At 41.4% G+C, this 20859-nt stretch overlaps 1 protein-coding gene across 4 annotated transcripts in view; it reads left to right on the top strand.

Annotated features, from left to right (window-relative positions):
- cadm4 (cell adhesion molecule 4) overlaps positions 1 to 18877 on the top strand; it is a 146638-nt gene extending 127761 nt beyond the window's left edge. For 3 of the 4 annotated variants that reach the window (XM_051956658.1, XM_051956660.1, XM_022193142.2), the window contains exons 5-8: positions 151 to 241; positions 6238 to 6410; positions 15463 to 15591; positions 16838 to 18877. In XM_051956658.1, coding sequence (XP_051812618.1) covers positions 151 to 241; positions 6238 to 6410; positions 15463 to 15591; positions 16838 to 16947 — 503 coding nt within the window. In that variant the 3' untranslated portion in view covers positions 16948 to 18877. Of the gene's footprint in view, positions 1 to 150; positions 242 to 6237; positions 6411 to 15462; positions 15592 to 16582; positions 16662 to 16837 lie in introns of all 4 variants that reach the window. The other variant, XM_051956659.1, reaches the window with a different exon arrangement.
- The last annotated feature ends 1982 nt before the right edge of the window (positions 18878 to 20859 follow it).

Below are 20859 nucleotides of genomic sequence, written 5' to 3'. Positions count from 1 at the left end.
AACAGCTGCAGGAGCGGTGGGCTGCTTATGGTAACAGGTGTCTCAACCATAGGATCGTCGACTGGTTGCCTTGGAAACAGATGTTAAAGACTCATGCATACTCATGTAACACCCACTCACCCCTCTACCCCTATTTCTCTTTCTTTACAGTTGCACCCACAGTGCGAATTGTTCCTCCTTCTGGCATTTTGAGAGAGGGCGACTCACTCACCCTCACCTGCTCCGTCACCGGCAACCCTCTGTAAGTCTGTGTGTTTGGACATGAGCTACATAATAGAAGATGGTTTATCACAACAATACAGTAATTCTAATCAATTACCGATCAAAAAAATTTAATCGAATCACATATTTATTCAGCTTCACCTTTCACAGGATAGAAAACATCTGTGAAGCACTCTGGACTTTTTCTGTCACTGTATAAGGACTTTCTGTCAAAATACAGATAAATTATGAAAAGTTTGTCTTAATAAAGCATGTGTGCATGAAATGAGTTTTGACAAATCAAACTAATGACACACAGAAAGCTTTTAATTGATGAGGACATGCGAGAGTTGCCAGGTTCAACATCAATCTTTAAAAAATACAAAATTCCACAAAATTATGTCATGAGATAACAGTTACTGTACAACAGTTTTTGGGAATTGTTTTACTGTCAGAAGGACATTTCAAATTTACTGTCACCAAACAACAGGTAGCTGCAGCTGCACAGACCTCTAGCAGGAAGCTTCTTTTTTTTATTTTCTTGTATTTACTTTTGCTGGACATGTTAGGTGTATATATTTCCTCAGAGAAAACAACTAAATTTAGAAAATGCTGGAATTTACCACCACAGCAAGTAACCTAGAGTGACTGCAAAAGTTAAATGTTTATGTTTTAAAGAGTTTTTAAGGGTTTTTGTTACTGCCACCCCAAGTAGTTTAGCAACTCAGTCGGTGGAGTCACGTATTAGCATAAGTCAGCATCTGTGTGCTGAGTTTGTTAACTTTAGTTGTATTTTGTTTTACTATTTTCTAAGAAACATTTTTAAAAATATTGAAAATATGTATGAAAATAGTTTATGATAAGGATGGCACATGGAAATTGTTAGCACTGTCAACATTGAGTTGTTGGAGTGTGTTTCTTGAAGACTTTCTGCCGGAAATTTCGTTTGTGTGATAAAGATGAACTGGATGTATAGTAGGTCATCTGCGCATAACAACAGTTTGACTACAAAGGTGTTGCTGTTTGTTTGCCAAGGAATTGCTCTCCATTAAAGAATCTCCTACTAAATAGTGATTGTGGAAAGAGCCTTGAGCAACCTCTACCTGCTCCAGTGGAGTTTGTTTCAGCACAAAGCAGGCTTTTGAGGACAGCTACCGCATGTGTGAGAGTAAAGCAGGGCATCACTGAAAGGAGAACATGTGTGCTTTATCAAACCTTAATACCGGGGTTTCAAAGAAACAAGAAAATGGGTGAAAGTGTTTTCACAGATAGCTTTAAATAGCTTGCTGCATACAAGAAATCCTCCTGTGTTGGTCTAATGCATCCGTTTCTTGCTTCCCTAAGTTGCCATCCTTCTGCCTTGCCACATAATGGCACTTTTCTTTCTCAAAAAACATCAAGTGATTACCAAATACTTCTAATTTACATCAACTTCTTTATATTGCTCTGTAATGACTCTAGGATGCCTCGGCTCTTTCTCTGAATTATCATGGGAAATGAACAACAGCCACTTGTCGGTACTTACCTTTCTTGGAAAATGTTAAGGAGCAGACTATCAGAATGAAGCACAAAGAACATGCTGTTCTCCACAAATGTTTCAGATTATCTTTAATCCATGTAGCTTTACAATATTGTCAATTAATTAAATCAATTACAGTATTTTATTTAATGGTGGGAGTATATGCCACAGAAGCACTGCGGTTCAATTTCATCAAATTCAAAAGCGTGGCATCCGTGATCTCACCTGACATTTATTGTTTGAGAGCTGGATGAAAACCATCTGATCCGTACTTTATTGCATGAAGAGAGAAGGGCTAAGACCGTGCCTGAGCGATTTCTAGCCAAATACTAGAAATTCAGAGTAAACGTGGACATATTATAACCTTGTACATGACAGCTAATAAACCTAATCAGTGGCGTTGAAACAAAGCCTTTTTCCAGAGTGTTCGCAGCCCTTTCTGCACTTTCCAGAAGGGTATTGGGTCCTAAGCTCTTAAATCCTCCCCTAGATGGTCCGTCTGTCTGTGTGCATCAGGTCCACTAAAGCTCCTGAGTGAAGCTTCATGCAGCCAAAGTGTGTGCATGTGCGTGTGCGATGACTTTAGTGAAATCCCACAGTGAGGACTGGCTGAGAAGCGCATTGGCTACAGCCCCACTAAAGCTTTGTAACGGCTGGTTGGGGACACTGTGTGTGTGTGTGTGTGTGTGTGTGTGTGTGTGTGTGTGTGTGTGTGTGTGTGTGTGTGTGTGTGTGTGTGTGTGTGTGTGTGTGTGTGTGTGTGTGTGTGTGTGTGTGTGTGTGTGTGTGTGTGACAGTGAGGGATGGGACTGCAGGCAGCTCTGGACTCTGACCCTCATCTCACGCTGGACTGCACACACACAGACAGACACACTCACACACACATTATAGTACCCTTGTCACCCTCCCGATTGCTCCCTGGCCCTGTTAACTGCCTGTTAAGCATTAATGCCCAATTATATGCCTCTTCCTTTTGGTGAAGGGGTACACTCTTCATCTGCCTGTTATTAATAGGGGAGATGGAGACAATGTCTTGTAATTTAGCTCAATTGTCTGCTTATCTGTGCATTAGCTTTACAAGGCGTTGCTGTGCGTGGGAGTACAAGCATGTATGTGCGTGTTTGCAGGAGAGGAACAGAGGGAGATTTTGTTTGTGCATATTTAGTGTGTGTGTGTGGGAGGAGTGAAAGAGTGCGTGTTTGTGTGAGACTAAACAAGAAAAAGGTTTAATTAGACTTCTTGAGGGATTAGAACTCAGATGAGTCAGGATTGTAATCTGGCCAGGGTGGCATGAGCCGCAACACATACACATGATTACACACACACACACACACACACACACGCTTGCAAACACACACCAAAACGCAGATTTGTTCGCCAGGTTGTCTCTGTAATTCCCGCACCTCCTGTCCGCTCTGCCTGCCCATCTTTCACAACCAATTCATTTTGTTTGCCTGCTTTCTTTCCATTCAACTCCGACCCAACCATCTCTTCTTCTCTCTGTCCCCCATCTACATGTAGCAACACTTTGTTTCTGTACTTGTCTTTCTTCCAGCTGGTTCTTTTTTTCCCCACTCTGCACATCTGACACCCTATTTCTCTCTAATCTGTCCTCCTCACCCTCCTGCCAACTCTTTCACACCATGGCCACCCTCTGACCGTCTATCTTCTCATTATTTGTCAGGATGCAGCCCTCTGCTGCCATTGGTTCCTACCCCAAGCCCTTTTTATCCTTTCATCTTACGTCAACCTCACCCAGTGGACTTCTCTCACCTCTCTTTTTATAGCATCCACGGTTCTCTCTGCGTTTGTCCACTTTTCCGTTTCACTTAGTGATTTTTAATTTCATTTCATCCGCAGGTTGGATTTTATGAAATGGGTGATAACTGAGTTATCTTCTGGTGTTATTTTTTTTAGATTGGTTGTACTACTGTTGTCAGTGTTTGGCAACTTAAGGGAAAAATGCAATCAATTACTCACTACTTGGGTCAATGTATAATTGTGGGACTTTTTGTAACATAGCTGATAGGTATCATAGTTGAAATTTTTGCTGTTTTCAGGCCTAAAATAAACATGACCGCCTATAACCAAACACCACATGGCATTTTTAGAGAAAGATTCTTCTAAATATTATATATGCAATTGAGTAAAATTGAAATTGAGAGTTATTTCTAAAGACATTGTAGTAAACCTGTTGACATGCAATAAATCAACATTTGACTCACACACTACTTTATATTAAATAACTCAGAAAGCTTTGGAGTCTTGCCAGTCTCTTCTTCAGGAGGAAATGACATCATGAGGAGCAGGTCATGTGATTTGGAATTAACACGCTCCTTTTGAGGTGTTTTTGTAATGAGTAACTTAGTTGAAATTATTTTTTCAGACACAGATATAATTTGTTATTTTCCATATAAAATTTGATATATTGCCAAAAAAAAAACAAATATCTGTCATGATTATCTCAACTTAATAAAAATAACACAATCAGAGCAATTTTTGAATAAGCTCATTTTATTATTGTTTAGCTAATTAGAAGATGGTTGTTTTTAAATTCTGACGATTATTTAATTTACATTTTAGTGATATTCAGTCATTTTCAAGTGATTGATTGTATATAATTATACAAGATATTTCCCTCAATTATATATTGACTCACTTATCTGTTGATTATACAGTGAGATGCCTAATTACATCATTGGTCTAATTAATTGATCAAGTTATAAGCTAGGTTACTCATCACATCATCAATTCTGTCAAATCCTGAACACAAATTTGACATGAAGAAACAGAACTGACCTAGCCAGCTACATTTTAGAGCTATTTATTGACCATCAACAGCGAATCCAGTCCTCAGTTTGTACTGCTTGTGATAAACCTGAACAAAACCAAGTAATTACTTAATGTAGGCTTTCCAGTTACATGTGTACATACACTCAACAAAATTATAAATGCAACACTTTTGTTTTTGCTCCCATTTTTTATGAGATGAACTCAAAGATCTAGAACTTTTTCCACATACACAATATCACCATTTCTCTCAAATATTGTTCACTAAATCTGTCTAAATCTGTGACAGTGAGCACTTCTCCTTTGCTGAGATAATCCATCCCACCTCACAGGTGTGCCATATCAAGATGCTGATTAGACACCATGATTAGTGCACAGCTGTGCCTTAGACTGCCCACAATAAAAGGCCACTCTGAAAGGCAGGGGCGGTTTAGGACTTTCAGCTCTCGGGGTGCTTAGCACCTGGTTGGGCGCGGGGGGCACATCTGACCAATGTTAAGTGACGGCTCACCCAGCTCTTCTGCATTCATAACAGAACTCAGTCATTCTCTTAGATACTATTCGTTGGTTCAAGAAACAGTCAAAATAGTCCTTCTCAAAATGCTGACCGTTTGAAGTTTGATTTTCAAAATTTGTCTGCTAGCAATTGAGTTAACGCCACAAAATAAACATTTGAACACATGAAGTAACGTCGCTCGTGTTCTGTGCTTTGCGCCCCAAACCTTACCTGAAGCTTTTGCTGGAGTTTTCTCATGCAGTGATCAACACTGCATGAGGCAAATGGTGGTCACACCAGATAGTGACTGGTTTTCTGAGTCCCCAGACCCCCCAGACCCCCCTCCACCCCCACCCACCCAATAAAACAAAACTGCACCTTTCAGAGTGGCCTTTTATTGTGGGCAGTCTAAAGCACACCTGTGCACTAATCATGGTGTCTAATCAGCATCTTGATATGGCACACCTGTGAGGTGGGATGGATTATCTCAGCAACGGAGAAGTGCTCACTGTCACAGATTTAGACAGATTTGTGAACAATGTTCGAGGGAAATGGTGATATTGTGTATGTGGAAAAAGTTTTAGATCTTTGAGTTCATCTCATAAAAAATGGGAGCAAAAACAAAAGTGTTGCGTTTATATTTTTGTTGAGTGTATAAAGACACAACATGTAAATATATTGCGTTTCTGGTTAAGAGGAGGGGAATGATTTTTCTCTTACGTGAAGCTAACCGTTTAGAAACGCACCACAGATCTTTGGGATGTCAGACTCTTCACAGAATACACTGAAACCAACCTGATATGAACCCTGCACAAAACTCCCAGGAACACAGCACGCAAATCACCTCCTAGTTTGTCAAAGTAATGGAGCATTACTGGATGTAGTAGCTGTAATGTAATTACTAAATCTCAAATTGGGATCCCTTCTATTGCATTAACTAAACAATGCATTAGTGTCCGACACTGGTGGTTGTAGGGACGTTAATGCACTAGTGAAATTATACAACTAAATATAAAATCTAACTGTGTGTGTAAATGCCACACATAAAAGGTTGTTATGTTTGGTTCAGTGACTGTTCTGATTATTTGTAGATCAATCGACTATTAAAATGCCATTAATTGCATAAAGTGAATGACTGATTTATAAAAAATGTCAATTTTTCACCAATTGACCAGTCAGCTGATACGTCATTTCAGGACAATCACGCCTCTTACTCTGTGCTTTCTCCCAGGCCTAGAAACATTCAGTGGTCGAAGATTAATGACACCTTACCTGAGAGGGCAGAGATCTCTGGGCCTACTCTTCAGATTTCCCGTCTCAGCCAATCGCACAACGGGACGTACTTGTGCCAGGCCCAAAACAACTTTGGACGCGCTGCTGATCACTACACCCTGTTGGTGTACGGTGAGTAACCGTCACTAAGAGTTAATTTGTTGCAAGTTTTCTTAGAATTTCTGTAAGTGCATGAAAAGTTTGTTCTATTGATTCTTTTACTCTGTTGCATCCATTCCCTTTCTTAGTATCCTAGGCGGTTGTGAACTGTTCTGAATAATTTTATGTTCAATGACTCCTTTGTTTGGTACATGTCTTGATGCTGTGTTGTGATGATTTTTTTTCTTTTTTTTTTTGAGAAGTCTTTTAAATTTTATTGATTCTTTTTTCTTCCCAGTGTCTTTGGATTCTGGCTATTCTGGCACTGGGCAACAGACCCATTAAATCTTGATGCTTGTCTCGTCTGTCTTCCAGCTTTATTTGTTTTCCTGATACAGACACAGCAGGAAACCTTTGCTAAACCTCTTGAGCGATTGACTGAACAGTGGTATTGATTCCACATCAAGAGTAGACTACCAGATACTCGTCACCAAAATTATTATTCAGGCTTTCTGTTGTAAAGAACCAGTTTATTATCTCTGCTGTGACCCAATCCTGTCCTCAAACAATTCTGAATAACTTAAATCTGCAAGTGCAATAAAAGAAAAGATACAAGATGTTTTGACAGCTAAATGAATTTCACAGCACAAGGTGACATGCAGGAGGCGAAGACAACACAAGTTAATACACGGTGCAAAGTATTAATTCAGTGCTGAATCTCTTAGAACTCAGAATTTTACAGCATTTGGCAGCAAAACAACAGCTGAACATCTGTTGCATTTAAAATTCAGGTGAAAAAAAACTTTTGTTTGTTGCTTGAACAGAGGTATCAGAGGGGAGGAGGATGTGGGTTAGGGTTTTTTCTTGTCAGGTTTTACAAGTTTCCCAAGATGTTGCACCTAGATTCACTGGCGGTGGCTACATCCTTAATGAAGGTTGACCCAGATAGACAGCACAACATGGTTCAAATGGGATGACAGTGGAGCTCGAAACATCAAATGAAATATTGTATCACTATTTTTCAGGAAATATGACAAATTTGCCAACTTACTCTCTGAGTTTGCAGCACATTTGGAAACAAGGTTTTGATGTGTGTTAATGTTGTGAAATCCTCACATGAAACAACTGGGTAAACTCGCAGTCAAAAAAGGACACAACAAGAGTCGTGAGGTTTTAATGGGACAGCAGTATGGCTAAATTGCAGAAGCAAACTCATCATTAAAGCCTTCCACGCATTCACATCCATTGCATTATGGTTTGGCCTAATTGCAGCCACGCTGTCATCACTCAGCAGGTTTGCCCTTTTGATGTGCACCCCCCCCCCTGCTGGAAGCCCCTGTCATTGCAACCCAGAACTTGATTTGGAGATCAGAAGCAGAGTAAGGAATGAAGGGAAGAGACTTGATATCTTGTGTAACATTTTTGCGCTGCTTTTAGTTTGCACCCCCTCATCTGTCTATCTATCACACTAACACTTCTCACTCACACAAACATGGACACACTGCACACACTCTAGTACAACCATCAAATGACACCCGTAATGGCAGCTTTCCACAGGCATCAAGGGTGGCAGCAGTGGCAAGATGAAAGGTGACATCCCCACCCACGGCCCCCTCTCTCTCTCTCTCTTCTTCTTCTTCTATCTTTCTCTCCGTTTCTCTCTTTCTCCATCCTAGAAGGTTACACATGTCGAGCTTTGAAGTGTGTTGCCACCCCTGTAGAAAAACGTCCTCTCTTTTTCCCTACTCTTCAGCTTTCTCCCTTTACCATTTTTCGCTGTCATCTTCATCTGTATTTCTTTGTACAGTTCTTTTCACATTTTATTAGTATCTTACATATTCCATGCCATTGCTTTGTGGTGGTTGTTGATGTGATGTAAAACTTTTTTTCTTAGCTCTTCTTATTAACAACAAAGGGGGAAAAAAACTAATACCTTTACAGAAAGGAATGTTGCCTTGACCAAAATCCATGAAAGACCAGAAATCCACATAACCATTATAAGCCTAGCTCCAGCTCCTCTGTGCTGCACTACAGATTTCCAGCAATCAGCGTCTCAAATCCTCTTGCTGGAATCCTGTATCAGTGGTGGTTTGCAGCACTTCAGAAAAATACATACTCGCCCAGTGGGCAGATTGTTTCAAACGTTATCTCAAAGAGCTCAGAGTTGTTAATGCAGCCATCACATTAATCTTCAAGGCGCTCTGATTTGCCTGAATGCCACAACTAATCATATGGCTATCATGGTGTTAATTCTTTCTTAAGTAATGTCAAATCAACTCCTTGCTATCAGGTTGTAATGTTCCTAGTGATACATATGTCTTTGCAAATGTACATAACTATAAGATACTATGTATGTTCTAAAGCTCTGCAAATGCATAAAGCTCCATGGATGATTTAAGATGGTGTTAGTGAGTCACTCTTTTCTTAAATTGGGCTTTTTCACTCAATATTGAAAATAAATCTGATTCCATGCTGTAAAAGATGACTCATGACTCCAACACTTACCCAGTGTGCTCTTCTTTTTTTGTTCCAGCACCCACGTTGTTGCAGTTGATGTCAAGATTTTTTTTGTCTTTATCTCAGATAGGTAATATCTCCTTTTGCAAAGATTGTTGTTTATACCAAAGGAGTATGATGATAAAGACGCAATCATATTTTCCTCTTGTCCCTGTTTCTTTTTCACTCCGTGAGGTTATTATCAGTTTCAAGCAAAATTACTTCAAACTCTGTTTTTCTCTCTACTACATTGACCCTCTTTTTACTTTATGTCTCCAAATGCCTTTCCTCAATATCCTTTCTTTCTGTTGCTCTGCCCTCTGTTCTCACCTCTTTTGCACCTCGTGTCTACTTCCTCTTCCTCTCCCCACTCCTCAAACACCAGCACTGTTTTTCACCTTGCCACCCGTTTGCCCTCTATTCAAGGTTCAGGTATAGTTCTGTCTCTATACTCGAAGACGGCCTAGTTTCCTGAGAGCGGGGAGTAGGGGAAGGATGGAGTGGAGAGAGAGGGAGGCAAGAAGGAGTAGAGGGGGTGGGGGGTGGGAGGGAGAGGCATGATGGAGGGATGAAAAGGGAGAGACATAGGACGATGGAGGTCATGAGCAGGTTAACATTCAGTACCACAGCTTGTCAGATAAACGAAATGTCAGTTTAGTTGGCTCCCAGCCTTCCCAGAGGGAATCCCAGGGTGCACTGGGGAGGAAGTGCGGGCAAAGAAGGAACGCTGGAGAATGTGTGTTGTAGGGGATGAGTCAGCAGAAAAGAATCCATTTTTTGCAGGTGCAGATAAACTCGGTTGTCTTTCCCTCTCAGTCCGTGTCAACTCTCCTTCTATGAGAGTTACCTTCCATCAGTATACTGGGCACAAAATCAGGCAAAAGTAGTTGCCAATTTGTTGCAGGAACTTTAGGTTCTGTCACATTGCAGTGGGAGACAGGCTTAATGCTAGCGAAGTAGAACAGAGATTGAAAAGTGTGGAACTCTACAGGGAATCTGATGCATGATAAAGATATGGCGCATTGAAGTTTTATGCTGAAGCAAATATATGACTAGAGAGAGTCAGACCTTTGTAGTGTGCATGCAGGTGTGTGCACAAATTAACACATTGAAATTTACTTTGTGCAACTTTGAGGAAGACTAATGTTTTAAATGTGAGAAATAGTTTTGAATGAATTGCGGAGTGCACACTATAGAGCAAATATATGCAGAATACCAAAGGAATCTGGCCTTTGTTAGTTGTTTCTTTGCTGTGCCGCCATTGTTAAGCATAAATGGGATTTTTTTTTTGTATGTATATGCAAAGGTGCATGTAAATGTGAGTGCATGGGACTGTGAGGAGAACATTGTTGATTGTCTGTTGAAAACCCAGAGGGCTCCTTTATGTATTTGAACAGCGTTCCTGCACTCAGAAGAATCGCCAAGCCAATGAAGCCCATTAGAACTAACCTGCATTAGAGAGTGTGGGAGAAATAAAGAGGGAGAGGTACAGAGGGAAGGGAGGTTTGTTAGTTTTCTTACATGTAACACACCTACATGCTCGTGTAACTGAGTGTATGTGTGTGCATGTGTTTGCAAAACAGAACATTAACAGCACAGGGGGACAAGTAGAGAGACTTATAATTTTACAGACAGAATCACAGGAAGCAAAGTGACAGACGGATGAAAGCATGGATGAGATGGTGTGAGATAGAGAGGAATATGAGGTGACCAGGGATTAGTCTGTGTCTCTTCCACTGTTGTAATGAGCCGTCAGAATAATTGGAATGAAAAACACAGACCTTCATTTAATGAAGGGAGACTTTAAAAAACAGAATGAGAATGAAAGTATAAAAAGGTTGGAGGCTAGTCGCAGTAGAAGCCAGACTGAGATAATGCCGAGTCAATTTTAAAAAATTGTCTTCATTGCTGTTTCCCTCCACATATGACAATGCACCTGACGTCTGAGTAAATTTTGAATGAGTCCTTAGCCAATCAATGGTGGCCTTTGCGGCATCAGCAGTGGGCTTTCTACCATTGTCCAACACTTTCTGCACTTAGAGACAGCTGGATACACAACCAATGCTTTGGGCAAGGCCATTAAAATAAGGAACACTGAACATGAAAGAATAACAGGGCTCATCCAAAATGGTGTTGCTGTATCCTCAGGCACACTACTGTGAGAATGAGATACGAAGAGAAACGTCATTATCGCAAGTGCCGCCTCATCCATCCCTCGAAATAACATGGGCTGTGTGCCTGATTGGCAGGCATATAGTGTTAATGAATAACAATATGATGTGGAAAAAAGGACGCTATCGGCCAAGAGAACGACAGCTGTATGGCATTCTCCTTAATTAAGTTGAAGAGAGGCAGTGAGGGAATGTAGTCACAGAGGAATGAAACCAGAGAGCCAGCTGAGGCAGCTGAATGAAGGGAAGTGAATAAGGTTGGTGCAAATGAAGGAAAAGAGTTTGGCTGATGAAGAAAGAAGAAAGGGGAAGTGAGAGATGGAAATTATGGAAAAAAGATAAGAAAAAGTTAGAAATAGTGGGCGAAAAAATATTTTTTAGTCATTTGTCATAGTCAAGAGAAATTAATCAGCCAGTTAATTAGAGCAGTGACCTCAACTATTAATCTTCAGCACTCAGGCTGAAGTGACAATTACATGCACACATACATGTGTCCACACACACACACTAGTACATGCAACACACAGTACATGCACTCACACAGGAGACATGAATTTAAGGAATTTCTTGTCATTTCTGCCTCCTTTGTGGTTCATACTTTCTGCCAGTTTTTCTTTGGTCTGTGCCTTTCACACAAAATGCATTACACATCATGTGCAGTTCTTAACAGGGCGAAGCGGAGGAAGAAGAAGAAGCTTGAAGAAAGAACAGAGTAAGAAGGGGAGGTATAGTGCTGACATAAGAAGAGTGCAAAAAAAGATTGATGATCTCAGGGCCAGTGGGAGAAAGGGAGAGAAGAGACAGAGGAATACTTACCAATAAATTACTCCTGAGCAGAAAGGGCAGTGTGTGTGTGTGTGTGTGTGTGTGTGTGTGTGTGTGTGTGTGTGTGTGTGTGTGTGTGTGTGTGTGTGTAGGCAGTTATGCATTTGTGTGAAAGCACACGTGCACTGGTCATGTGTGTATATATGTGCACAAGACCGCATTTGTTGCCAGGATTTCAAAATGAGCTGTGTGTGTGTGCGTTTATGTATCTGTGTGTATCTCAGACTGTGAGTACACAGACTACCTCGGATTTTGCACTTTTGCGGAGACTGCTTGATGAAGTAGCATATTATTCACTCTGAAAGTGCTGATCCACACACACACACCTTCACATCCACGCTTCCACCTGCCTTTTAGTTCTTGTCAGCCATTATATTTGTCTTTAACAGCAATATGAACTTGTCTCCTTCTACCTCTCTACCTACCATTGTGTCTTTGCCATTGATTTGGAGAATGTGTCGAGATCCAAGCTATTGTTCAGCATTGAATGAGACAGTCCCTGCATGGCACTGTTCCATTGGGAATGCATCTGTCACAGACAATGTCTCTGTCTCTCCTGCCATTGTACCATAGAAAATGTGTCTGTGACAGAGAATATGTTCCTATATATTCCAGTTGCCTCATAGATGAATGTCAGTCTGCTAGGTGTAATTCTCTCCAGCTCCTGCTTTAAAACATGTGTTTCCTTTTGTAAGCATCTTCTTTAGCACCCCACAGCAGGTACGGAGGCCAGTCGGAGAACGTCATACTAATCTGTCCTTAACACTTTCAGGGCTGAGATGAATTCCATTTTGAACACACACATCCATTTTGGGACTACAATAAGTTGCTTTTGCGTATGGTATAGATATGCCATCATCCTCAAATGAAATAACTCTTTCATCCAATGTGTGCATTGTGTATTTTATATTGAACAAAATAAAGCATGTGTGACATCTTACATATGTGTTATCCCATCCCCTGTCTGTCTGTAGAGAATGTGTCAGTCACTACCACGGTCCCTCCCACTCCTTCCACCTCCCATCCTGCCACCCCAACCCTCCTAACACCCAGCTTCGGCCCCGACGCTAAAGGTAAAGCTCACACCATCGGAGAGTCTCAATGGATAGCCACGACCTGCACGGAGCAGATCATATGTGGTTAACTTTGCTCAGCCTCTCCCAGCCTCTTCACTAAATGTTTGCAGGTCATAGCCTCCCTGCCCTCCACCTGATTCCTTCTCTTTTCCTGCTCTCCTTTGGTGTCTTCCACTCCTCTGCTTTTTCAATGGCTCTCAGGTGCCCCCTTCTCTCTCTCACACACCCACCCTCTTTCTGCTGCAACCTTCCTTTGCCCTGCATCTACATGAGCATATGTGCCTGCAGACGCTTGGGTATGCACCATGCGCAACCACCTACTCTCTCTTTTCTTATCACTGGCTGTTTGATGCTCCCTCCACACACATTGCCCAGTCAGCATTTGTGTGTGCGCATGTGTGTGTGTGCGTGTGTGTGGTCTGGGCTGGGTCTGTTGGTGCTTGGTAGGTAATGTTAATGAATCTGCGTTAAGAGTTTAAGGAACTGGCAGTGCACCCAGCCTTTAGCTGACTGACATTGGTCTCTGGAGGGCTAAGAAGCTGCTACACAAACATATTTATCTGCATACGCGCACACACGCACACACACGCGCACACACACGCACTTACGAAAACAGAGACAAAGAGAGAGAGAGAGAGAGGGAGAGAGAGAGAAAGATCACGGATCCAGGTGGTTGTCTAATCATATTCTCCCAGAAGAGTGTTACACAGCAGGTATAAGAAAGGTGGCTTAGCACTACTCTGCTACCCTGAATGTATTTGTTTGTGCTTGTGTGTGTGTGCATGTCACTACACATTGTCTTTCACTAGTTTCTCTCTTTTTATCTACAGAATCTATTTATCTCATATATCCACTCACACAAACACATGTTCGCTCTTATCTCTTTTTTCTTTCCACACCTTTAGCTGCTCTACGTCTCCTCTCTATTACTTAAAAGGAGAGTTGAAGCAAAGGGACCAAGAGCATCTTTCTTGTTCTTCTGTTGCCTCTGCCATCTTTAATAGGCAGAGGTTGTTTAGCTGCTGGGCGCGCGTGGAACTGTCATAAAGAGCCTTAAACAGTTTGGTGAATGTTTTGTTGAAGTTGATGCGTCATCTGAAGGGTTCCTCTGAGGAACATCACACTTTTTAATGCTGTCAGTCCTTTCCTGTGGAGCTTTGGGCTGCGGAGGGTTAAAAAGAGGTTGGCATGAGGTTCTCAAGATGGAGTACGTGCTTTTTCATCTTCTTTGAAACACTGCTTGGGACAAGTGCTTGATTTTATCGCAATTGAATCCTGTGTGTTTCATGTCTGCAGATGCACCACTGTTCATTTCAATCATGTCGGTGCTTGATCATGCTAGCATTAAGGATTGTGACACAGTTTGTCACTTGTCCAAGAAATACAAAAATGCGCCGTCTTTTCTTCAGCCGTCAATCCCTGCTCTCCTTCCTCCGCTTCTTTTCCTTCAATTTCTCCATCGCCTTCTCTCCTCATCTCTGTGTTTGTACTGTATTAATGATTCATGTTTTAATTTCATGCTATCACAGCCCAAGAGCTGCATCCATAACTCTGTGACCTTGCTTTACGAGCTCTCACGCTGCCCCCCCCCCCCCCCCCCCCCCTCTGGATCAGAAGCAGGCGATGGGGGTAGTGTACTACAACCATTTCTTTGTCTGTCTCTGCATCCATGCACACGAATACCTGCTATTATTCTTGACAGCCAGTACTTACTGTTGATATGCCGACATATACGAACACAAGATTCTCCTTTACATTTTGCTAAATGATCGACGAGAGGCGCCACTAACAATTACACTGCTGATTTTTTTTCTACTAATCTTTTAATTGTTTGATTGATTACATTGTGAATGTGTGTGTGTTTGACTAATCAATTATTTTAATGGCAATTATAACACCTTGCTTCATTATTTCTCTGTTTTGTCCTTTACTTTAAAGCAGTGTGTAATGTTTTAAACGGTGTGCTTTGGTCTGAATTATTCTTTACCACTACTACTATTCTATACTACAAAATGTTACAGCATTTAACCTGCCTTTCTCTATCTTGTTATCTCTCTTTATTAATTTTGTGGTGAAGTGTTTGGTTTTATTTCCGAGGGCTGCACTACTCAGGGTGTAAACACACTCAAAGTTTCCCTCATTCAAAATGCATTGTGCTCTTGACAGGTGCTTGGAATGGAGTGGGTTTGTAGAGGCTGACATACTTATTTCTTTATTCACTCTCCTCATTTCTCCACCTTTTTCTCACTCATTCCGACTGTCATTCTTTGCGGGAGGAGGGGAGGGGAGGTGGAGGCGTGATGAAAGGTGATAATGCAAGTTGGGCGGAAGATATTGACTTCTCTTTTCTCCTGTTTTGTTCCATGTACCCTCTCTTATGCTGGTCTTTCTCTTTTTTCTCCCTTTCTGTTGTTTCTGATCTGTCTCTTCTTCCTGCACTCCTCTCTTGCCATATTTCCCTTTATCTACCCCTCACTCTGCCTATTTACGCTTCTTCTTTTTCTTGTTCTTTCTCAGATCCTGGTGCAGTGGTAGAGACTCACAGTGCAGTACCTTATGCAGTGATAGGCGGCGTTCTGGCGCTGCTGGTTTTCACCGTCATCTGCGTACTCATTGTCACCATCTGGTGCTCCGTCCGACAGAAAGGTAATCCACAGACACACTGCAAATGCACACATTAAATAACACAAAAGTTTCTTTCTTAGGCAGGAGGCACATTTTGGAATCAGGGCATTTTATTACATTAGCCACAGGCACGTTTTCTCATTTTTACACTTTCTGGCATAACATGCTGTGAAAAAAATCAATAGAGGCCAGTTACACCCAGATTCTTTAGAAATTATCTCTTCAACTGAGGTGTAAAATTGTCAGTATATAGCAGGCAGGATAGGATGTTCCTCTCTAGGCAGGCACTGTCCATGATAAATGACCTTGGCTAGGACAGTGGAAGAGTGGAGTGGGAAATGTAGGTGTGGTCACAATGTTTTATGACTATATGTTAGTGTATCAAAGCTCATCTATTAAAAGCAGCATCCCTGTGTTTCCTATCTTTTTAAGTGCCCCTCTATTGGCAGCCTTACGCTATGCACTACAGCTGCCAATAAATGATCTGGGAATTGTAGAGCACGCTTCAGCCAGGGTAACTCTCCCTATGGCTTGAAAAGTCGTCAGTCAACATTCAGTGTAGCTGGCCGCCAATCAGCACAGAGACAGGACTATTACAGCCAATCAGTGTTGAGACAGGGCCATTAGGGCTTTGTCTTTGGTCCATTGTGGCTGTCAGCATGCCACTCAGCCTCTGATGTAGGGAAAATGAGAGTGTCACTCACCTCTGGATTGGAGGGACACTACAGCAGGAAGATGACTTGAGCAGTTCTTGCTCCGTATAACCTGCTCTCAACAGATTCATTAATTATTTGGACCTCAGGGGTGGTAGAATGAGTTTGATGACTTTTCTGAGTGACACACATGTGCCATTGTTCTCTTGCACTTAACATTCCCTCCACCCTTTTCTGTCAATCTCTCTTCCCTCCCTGTTTTTGATCTATTATCCTCTGTTATCCTTCTTCTTTCACCTCCTCCTCCTATGACTCTTCTATTCACGCGTTCATCTCCCACCTCTAATTTCCACTGGTAGGCTCATACCGTACACGAGAGCCTATTCTTGCCTGGTATTGACCTAACAATCAGTTTACTAATGAATTAATCAGTCATAGGTATGGTACTCAATAATTTCAGCACTGATTGGTTTGATAATGCTGCATGGCACTGCAGTGATCATGACGCTTTGCCACCTAACCTTCCCCCTACAATGTCCCTCCTGTTTTCTCTCCCTCTCTCCTCTCTCTCTCTCTGTCCGCCCCTTGCTCTCTTTCTCTTTCTTTTCATTCAGGTTCCTATCTTACCCATGAGGCCAGTGGGTTGGATGAACATGGCGAGGTGCAGGAGGCCTTCCTCAATGGGAACGACGCCAGCCAGGGCAAGAAGGAGTACCTACTGTAGCCCTTCTCCTTCCCTATTCCCTCCTCTTCTGACCTCATACCCTTACCCCTTCCTCTCCCTGTTTCCCACCTTATATACAGTATACACACACACACACACACACACACACACACACACACACACACACACACACACACACACAGACATACACACTCACAGCCACAAACACTTCAATACAGTGCGCCATAACAGGCGGCCTTCTGAAAACGACTGTAAACAGATACTGCACACAGCCAATCCATCCCGCTCTATTCCACTTCATGTCCTCCATGCGCGCGTACACATAAACCAAGAGACAGACTGAGAAAAAGAGAGTCTCTACACCCACCAGCCATTAACGACTGTGCCATATACTGTAAGTCGGAGAAACTCGGGAAAATAGAGAGGGTGATTGAGGGAGGGGGGAGGGACACAGTGAGGTGAATGTAGACAAAAACGAAATGATGCCATAATTATTTTGATCGAGAGGGAAGCAGGGAGCACAAAGAAAACCGGCACTCTGACTGTGCAGCTGCCAAAGTGGAAGGGGAATTAGAGGCAGATGACTGCTATAATTCCCTGCCTGGAGAATAGAAGAATCCATTTCACAAAGCTCTATCTTTAACTGACATAGACAGTGGAAGCCGTGTGAGAAGGGAGGGTGGACAAAAGAGAGAGAGAGAAGAGTTGACCAGGAGCTATTGAGTGCTGGATGCTAGAAAATAGAAATTTTTCAAATTACCAAAACATATTGCCTGCAGAGTGCAACTCATATATAATACCCCGACAATTCTGGAGCGTGTAAGGCCAGAGTTACAAGAAGTATCCATACTTTATGAACAAGCTAAATGTCCTGTTTTTCTGTCCCCCTTGAGTGGGCCGCCAATTTGTGAAAAAAATCAAGTTTAAGGGATTTTTTCCCCTCTCACCGCAACAGTGAAGGAAAGATTGTGCTTTTTCTTTAAAATTGCTCTACACCTCGTCTTTCCTCTCTATTCACCTGTTACCATCCTCTCCCCTCTCTCTTGTATCTCTCTTTCTCTTCTGTCTGTCCCCCCTCTATCACTCGTCCTTTGTTGGCTCCTAATAATGAAAGGATTAGTGTTGGGCTGCGTTCCCGAGAAAGAAGAAAGGAATATGACTTGCTAAGGCATTAAAGAAAAGCTTAATTATTTTAGAATGTCATTAAGAGGATAAAAAGGTTTAAAAGTCTTAATAAGAAGGGCAAGGGGAGCGATAGCAAAAGGAAGGAATGAGAGAATTAAATGGATGGATATTTTTCTGAATGCTACCACACATATGAAAATACATGCACACATTCATACGTACAGTAAACATGTTGACAGAACAAGTATACATATCTCTGAATTCCTTGTTTGTATAAAAAAAAGAACAGCAACATAAATTAAATTAAACTTTTAAGAAATAAGAACAGTTTACTATTGAAACGCATTATGAAGCAACTATACTAACACAGAATATTAGCCTATAGAGGTGCAAAGCCGAACAAACTACTGTCCAGTGATCTTTAAAGAAAATAAAGAAAAGGATAAAAAAAATCATTTGTCTTTATGAGAAACCAGAGGTCTTATTGATTTTTTTATTAATTATTATTATTATTATTTGAACAATTATGATTGTTGTTACTGTTATTATTATTGACGTTGTTATTATTATAATTGTAAATGTTAAAGAAATGTACACTTCCCATGGTTTGTTTTTGGTTCTACTGTAGAAAAATTGCTGTCTTTTTACACTCTTTTCCTCTTACCTTTCCTCTCTTTCCCAGTCTTTCTCTCTCTCTTTGTCTCCTGTGCCTAGTTGTCTCTTCTCCTGTCTTTCACTCTTGTTTATTTTAGAATCCATGCGTCATTGTTGATATATAGCTAACTATTTCTTTATAGGGGAAAGATACAAAGCACGACAAAATAAAAAAAGAATCCAAAAATAACCTTGGGGATCAGACTGGTTTTTTGGATATGTTTACTGTGTAATTAGCAGGTGCTGTTTTTGAAATCCTGCGAAAAGAGAACAGGAGATGGAGCATATGATGAGATCAACGGGGAATAGAGGAGTTATAGGTGGGAAGATAAAGACGAAGGCGGTGGAGCGGTTATAACTGGCAGCTCATTCAGAATCAACAGAATAAACAAAACAGAAGGTTCTGTGGCAGGCCTAATGAATCATAAGAACAGATAGCGGTGAAGAAAGGGTGACAGGAGGGTTGAGTCAGATGCACACAGAAAAATATGACTCTGCCATTAACTTCCACACAATCAATACCCGATTCTGTCGAGAAGCACTCAACATGTCCATCTGTGTGCGGGCCTAGATTTGAAAGCCGCTGGAGGTCGCAGGGTGATAGATCGATGTGTTTCTCTTCCATCGATGGCAAGGCTCCACGGTCGCCTGTCATAAAGACAGATTGTCAAACGGCAATCAAAGTAATGGACTTGCCAGGCGCTACCAGCATGAGTTGACACTCTGGCCAACAAACAATTCAGTCGACACTAGACATATCTTCAGTTTATGATGACGCAAAAGCAGCACTGGTGGGTCCTGCTATTAGAGCCACTGTGGCCAATGAGCAATAAAACTGAGAATATTGTCCCTTTATATGTGTTCAATACAGAAGCGTATGTCCTTCAAACTAAAGTTTCGTCTCCTTGTTTTCCTGCTGGATTCACAGCACTCAGTCTGGTTGTCTCTGTTGATTGTTTAAATCTGATATTTCTGTTTCTCTTCACAGAAAAAAAGTTCACATTTTATTTCAAGCACACTTTTTTTCATGTTTTCCATGTGAAATGATTACAATCACATTAACATTGACAGAATTTATTGTTGGCAGGTTGCTAATGCCGTTGCTATTTTCTCTGGTGAATCTCAGGAAACTGGTCTGACCATACTAATGATGTAATTGAAGCGCAAGTTCATGATAAGGAGACCACCACTGTGATCACAGATTATCAAATCAGTAAACATAGGGAAAACAATGAGATAAGGACAAGCAAGACAACAGTCAGTCATATTCCTGTCTGAGTTTATGTCCTGCAGTGAATGCACCATAATCCGGCAAGTAATGACAGCAAGAAGTCTATGAATAACTAACATAGTTGCCCCCTAATGCTAGTTTCAGATGGATGTCCTGGAATTCAGAAAATTTCCTATTCATGACCAATTTATCACAGTCATATTTCATTTCTAAGAGCTGTAGTAAATATCACAATCTGTCCAAAGACAAACTCGTTATTTTTCTGGCTGCAATGTAGTGCATTTGACAGAGTTATATCCATCTTTAAATCCAACCCTGGAGGTGAACAAAGCTTGTGTTCTTTAGTCTTGGCAGTATGACCCTAGCGTGGCAAAGAGGTGTGTCCACAGTGACGGTATAGCATGAGGCATTGATTGAGGTGGCTGAGTGTGTCTAGGCCTAGCATAATCAGGAAGCAGAGAGCTTTCAGGTAGACAGAACAATTGAATGGGCAGCCATGCCAGGGAACCTGGGGAAATCTTTCCCCCTCCCCTTTAGAAGAGTTCTTTTTGATAATGTATTCCAGTCAGAAAATGTCTTATGACAGAAAACATGCCGTAGCCCGTGTATTTTTCAAATGTGTAAAGATGAGATGTAAAGCAGGGAAAGATTTTTCAAGTGAGAAAGTGAATTAGAAATAGACACCAGATCGAGAGAACTGTAAAATTACAAAAATAGCGAAAGAGCAGGTTTATGGTAACTACAAACAAACAAACAAAAAAGAGCAGGAGAGAGAGAAAGGGCATGTTGACTGTCATGCCCATGTTCAAGGAGATTGATTTCTCCTTTTTCTTCATCAGTGATTTCTTAACATCAACATAGTTCATGATGAACAATCCAATTAGTGTGAGCAAGGTCCTTTTTATTACAAGAGAGCATAACATTGTATTCACATGTTTAAT

The sequence above is a fragment of the Acanthochromis polyacanthus genome, chromosome 12 (assembly GCF_021347895.1).
Source record: "Acanthochromis polyacanthus isolate Apoly-LR-REF ecotype Palm Island chromosome 12, KAUST_Apoly_ChrSc, whole genome shotgun sequence".
In the NCBI taxonomy this organism is placed as follows: domain Eukaryota; kingdom Metazoa; phylum Chordata; class Actinopteri; family Pomacentridae; genus Acanthochromis; species Acanthochromis polyacanthus.
Note: the sequence above shows the minus strand (reverse complement) of the source record. Positions and strands in the feature narration are given on the sequence as shown.